This window comes from Rhipicephalus microplus, chromosome X (assembly GCF_043290135.1).
Source record: "Rhipicephalus microplus isolate Deutch F79 chromosome X, USDA_Rmic, whole genome shotgun sequence".
Lineage (NCBI taxonomy): Eukaryota > Metazoa > Arthropoda > Arachnida > Ixodida > Ixodidae > Rhipicephalus > Rhipicephalus microplus.
In genome coordinates, this window is record NC_134710.1 from 400,447,859 (window position 1) to 400,452,922 (window position 5,064).

Consider the following 5,064-nt stretch of genomic DNA (forward strand, 5'->3'; position numbering starts at 1 on the left):
CAGCGCAAATCATCTATGCTTGCTTTGCTCTCCACAACATTGCGTTGCATGCAGGCGACTGGACCTTGGACGAGTATGTCGTGGACATGCCACCAGCTGAGGATGACGATAGAGAGCCAAGGGGGAGCCATATGCTCACACCACGCAACGTGCTGCTCAGAGACGGCAGCAGCGCTGTCTTGGACCTTTTTTGAAGTACACAGGAACGGTGAGTTTTCATGTTTTCATATCCCACACATAATTTATTTACACTGATTCTAGTGCATCTAGACATGAAAGGGCTGTGTTTGCCACATTTGAATACACAAAGTACTTACTTGTGCTTCAATATGAAGCAAGGTGGCAATGTCAAAATGCTGCATTTTCTTTAAATGGCACATGAAATATGCAACAGAAACACCCTTTTCCATATTAGCGATCACAGTCACAACAGACTAGATTGGAGCAAGCATATATGAGCGGCACTCTGTGCTGAATGTTGCTGTCACAAAATTGTGCGAACAATGCAGCAACATCTCAAAATTCTTTTCACCAGAACGCATAAAAATCGAGATTCTATTAGTAACATGTTGTATGAACTCATGATACATAAGTCCATATCTTGTCATAGTGACTGACTACAAGCATTCAATTGTGCACGCCAGGCTTGACGAGCAATTGTGCTTGTCAAGTTGTGCTGTTTTTTTGCTCATTGTCCTAAACATTGTGTGAATGTTAAAATAACATTTAATTTGAAATCACGACTTCAGTCATGCTGCAATGCTAAAAAACATGCACATCAAGATGGCAAACAACAGGCGAGTTGTTTTGATAACATACAGCATGAATAATTCGCTCAGTTATCTCGCGGCTCCCAAACCATACCACGTTCGAAATTTATTCCCACAAAGAGTCGTTTACAATGAAAACTAGATGAAATCAATCGCTGGCATGTTGCTGCGATGACCATTTTCCTTTGTGAAACTGTGCGAGATGACCACTTACTAGCTTAGCGCTCCCAAACAAGATTCGGAATGTAGTTGTTGCATCTTAGCCTCATTGTGCTGAAATGAAAATATCACAGTGAAAAAAAAATGCAAAAAGATATCACATTACTACACTATGTGGTAATGCTGAATAAAAATCACAGTGAGCTAGAAAACAAAGTGGGACAATACAAATATCAAAGAAACATTAACAGAAAATGTCAACTATACACTCGTGGTCTCCGTGTGAATGACTAGACACCTTTGAAATGTGGGTAAAAAACACTGCCCCTAGAACAGCTCGAACATACATTAAGAAATGCATATATCGAACATAAAAAATGCTGCACTCCTTATACAAAGTAAATGCTAACCTAAATCTAGTAATATGTACTAAATGCAAACAAAAAACGAATAAAGTAGAACATGAACAGCAACACGTAAACATATAAAAAACACTGAACCAATTATGAATGATAAAAAGTTGAAAACATGGCGAAAAACAAACTAAACTATGTGTATGTCGCCCGAAGCGTATAAAATTGAACATGAACAGCAGCACCTAAACACATTGAAACCGACAAATCTATAATGAATGATGACAAGAAAAACCATTGAACACATGACGAAAAATTAAACTAAACTACGTATCCCTTTCTCGCAGAAAGCCCTCAGCCATGGCCAGTGCCCTCCTGCACCGCTGCCGCCTTCTCCTGTGCCGCTGCCACACGCCGTGCTGCAGAAGCGATGCGGGTGGTTGAATTTTCATCTCCCACAGCACCTGCGATGAATCGTCATGGTGTAAATGTTTAAGTGAGCTGCTGGTAAACCCTTAACCATCTCGTGGCTGGAAGCTGCTCCTGCTGCCAAGAATTGCAACGGACACAACAACTTCCCCTCAGTTGAAGATCAACTGGCCTGATGGCATCCTTTGAAAGTGGGAAGCTTTGTGTACAAGCTATGCCCTCCTCGTGCGGACCTACAAACATTTGTTGAAACTGCTCTTTATTAATGTCCTCAAATGCATCTCTCACCATGAAAGAGCCCCAGGGCTAACCAATCTTTTGCCCGGCAGTTTATCATTGCAGATACCCGATACCATGCCCTCAATACAATGCATGGTTCTTGTTTACAACCCAAGTTGGTTTCAGTCATCATAATAGAACATGGAGAATGCTTATGCCCCTTATGTAAAATGTAAACAAAGGGTCTACTCACCTTGAGCACCTTGTCGCCCTGCTCAAGGTTCCAGTCCTGCACTCAATAAAGCACTAAGTTCTCAGATGCTTGCGTGTTACTGTGTCACTGCCATCTACAGCCGCTTCAGTGGCCTCCACATCCATTTCCACTGCAGCAGTGGGAAGATTCGCCTGCTGGAAAGTGTAGTAAGCATGATCTTTCAGAAAGTGGGTATTCGTTACTCTGGCTATTTTGCAACCTCAAGTACTAAACATCTGCGAAAATGTTCTGCAGTTATTCAGTGGTCATTGATGTCATGTATTACCATTTTAGTGCATGCACTTGCCCGCAGTCATTGCGTGTTTTATGATAAATTAATACCCCTTGTACTGCAAGGGCTGCAAACTGATATTTTAGTTAAACCTACCCACTTTTGATTACTTTCTTGTGTGCTTTATTCCCGTTTAACAAAGTTCTGCTAAAGGCACCCCTTCAGATATCAAACTCTGCCATGGTACCGCTCAGGAACCCGTGATACTGCGGCGGCAGAGTGCTTACCTGTTGATAGGTGAGACCAAAAACGCCACTGAAGCGTGTCATTCCAGTCAACTGTAGAACTCGGCCGCGGAAGCCAGGCAGCCAACCCCCTACAGTGCCCCTGGAAATATTCACAAATGTCACAGAACAAATTGCCCGTGCCATTCGACGGTCACTCACGTTTGTGCGTCTCTGATGGCGGCGGTGTCACGACGGGCCTCGTGCACCGGCCTGCGCCACCAAGCCTGCCATTCCTGCGCAGGCACTTCATGGTTCAGCGCGTCGCTGAGCTCTTGCCACCGGTCGGTGATAGTGACGCCGTGCCGCAGCTCGATGGCATTCGCCACGAGCTGGGGATGTTCGTCCATAAAGGCGAGCACCAGCGCGCGCTGAGCCTCGGATAACGCCGATGAGCCGCTGCTGCTGTTGACTACTGGTACGATTGACCTCCGCCACGATTGCGCTCGACTGAGCCAACAACTTCGAAAGTTGCGCCGTTTAGGTTTGTATAGTGGAGGAGATATGAAAACAGTAACTGCTTGAAACGAGGTTGTACTTAGCGCCACCACGTACCGTCCCGCTAAATTTAGCGTTATTTCATAACAATAACAAGAAAAATACGTTTATATTGTGCCGTATTCCTTAATAACCTTAATAAACGTTTGAAAACTTGTGCCAGCACAATTTGATAATGATTAATAGTAGTTAAACATTTTTCAACACGTTACAAACACTTTTCACTTTGCTATACGGTCCCCAAGTCTACGTCAAAATGATGACGCGAGGCTTCATTTCGCTCATTGGCTGTTCACTTCCCTTCGTCCTCGCGACCGCTGCGGACCACCCATTTTTTGACGTCACCGACAGACCGCCTCCGTCCGGATTTGGAATTTGTACATAATTGCACCACTGAAGCGTATTATACGAAATGCTTCGTGGGTGGGTGGTTCGGTATAGGAACTTTATCTCTATTTAGGCAAACTGCTTCCACAGTTGCCCTGGCATGCGGGGAGATTTTACTTCAAATTTCTTTTCCAGGAGATGTCGTATCGTATTGCGTAAATGCCTTCACAATGAACTATCCACTGGATTTCATTAAAAGTGTAGGTAGCTTTCTCAGAGTGTTTATAAAATTTTAGGCAATATTTTTGCCTAAAATTTCAACAGCCTGAAATGTCGACACCACGTAGTAATATGCAAGAGACGTCAAGTGCCGCGGAAACGCATGGAAAGATGTACGGCGATGTTAGAAAGAAACAACTAGATATAAAGTTAAGCAAGGCCATAGGCTTTTGGAAACTGGTCGAGAAATGACGAGGGTAAGAAGTGGGCCTCTTTAGTAACCCATGGTAACACATCTTTAGCCCATATAATAAACTCAAACATGGTACCGAGGAAAGACACAAGAAAACAGAGCTCGTGCTGTTTCCCTCGTTTTCTTCTTGTGTTGTTGGTTCGCTAAAGATTCAGCGCGAAGAAAAATGACACTTTTGGTGATCACAGACCTGTTATTTCATAACGATGCGTAAACATGGTTGTCTACAGAAAGTAAGAAAGAAAAAAAGAAAGGAAAAAGGAAGGAAGAAAGAAAGAAAGGGAAAAAAAGGAAGAAAGCAGAAAAGAAAGAAAGCTAACGGACAGGTTCGTGAGGTTTTGGGATGGCTGCATTATTTACGACCTCCTCAAACAAATGACTTCACGAACAAGCGTAAGTTTCCTGTTCAATGGAAAGTTGCTTCCGACTAAAGTGTTTTTTGGTGTCATGCGGGCTGATGTGAAAATTTTACAGCCGCGCTCTTTATGCATTCTCATAACCTAGCTCGTGTGATGTAACTCATGCTGGCTACTTAATGCCCTACTTTGGGTTGTTCAGCTTGGTGAAATTCTATCCTTATATCGGTTCACCGTCACACCATGGTATAGTGACCGAAAGTCCCCTGCCCCCCCTCCCCCCCCCCCCAAAAAAAAAAGAGTGCAGCCTCACGTTTGCAGATAGTGATCCGTAATCTCGAGGGGGCACCATCAGGGCGACACTGTGGTTGGTAAGCGCAAGCAGCGCCCCTTCCGACGCTAGCATGCCGCCTGCTTCAATGACGTCACGAGTGCGTCGGCTGTTCGTGCGATATCGTTAGTTTTATATTCCTCTCTTTACGCAGAAACCGGTGGGGCACATATCCTCCCTTTCCCAAGAATTTAGACACACGGAGAGCCATATACGGTGTGTGCCTTGGCCACCGACCGGCAGCTCCGTTCGGGCACTTCAGGCGGCCCGCGCCGAGAGCAAGCAAAAGAATGCCCGCTGAAACGTGTGGGCTGCACGTGCTTCGCCTGCCGCCGACCAAGTGCGGCCGTCATCGCCCGCTCTGTTTGATCGGCCGGCGGT

The 5,064-nt window shown here is 44.9% G+C and overlaps 1 protein-coding gene across 1 annotated transcript; it reads right to left on the reverse strand.

Annotated features, from left to right (window-relative positions):
- Positions 1-2,039: 2,039 nt before the first annotated feature.
- On the reverse strand, positions 2,040-3,112 carry LOC142776464 (uncharacterized). The gene is made up of 3 exons (XM_075880187.1): positions 2,862-3,112; positions 2,703-2,802; positions 2,040-2,338 (listed from the first exon to the last, which is right to left on the reverse strand). Exons 1-3 carry the CDS (start codon positions 3,047-3,049, stop codon positions 2,237-2,239), a joined length of 390 nt encoding a protein of 129 aa, XP_075736302.1. The 5' UTR covers positions 3,050-3,112; the 3' UTR covers positions 2,040-2,236.
- Positions 3,113-5,064: the final 1,952 nt, after the last annotated feature.

Coding starts and splice junctions, on each gene's coding strand:
- LOC142776464 (XM_075880187.1), bottom strand. CDS start 3,049: ATGGACGAACATCCCCAGCTCGTGGCGAATGCCATCGAGCTGCGGCAC. Junction 2,803..2,861: donor GCCATCAGAGACGCACAAAC/GTGAGTGACCGT, acceptor GAATATTTCCAG/GGGCACTGTAGGGGGTTGGC. Junction 2,339..2,702: donor TTGGTCTCACCTATCAACAG/GTAAGCACTCTG, acceptor TACACTTTCCAG/CAGGCGAATCTTCCCACTGC.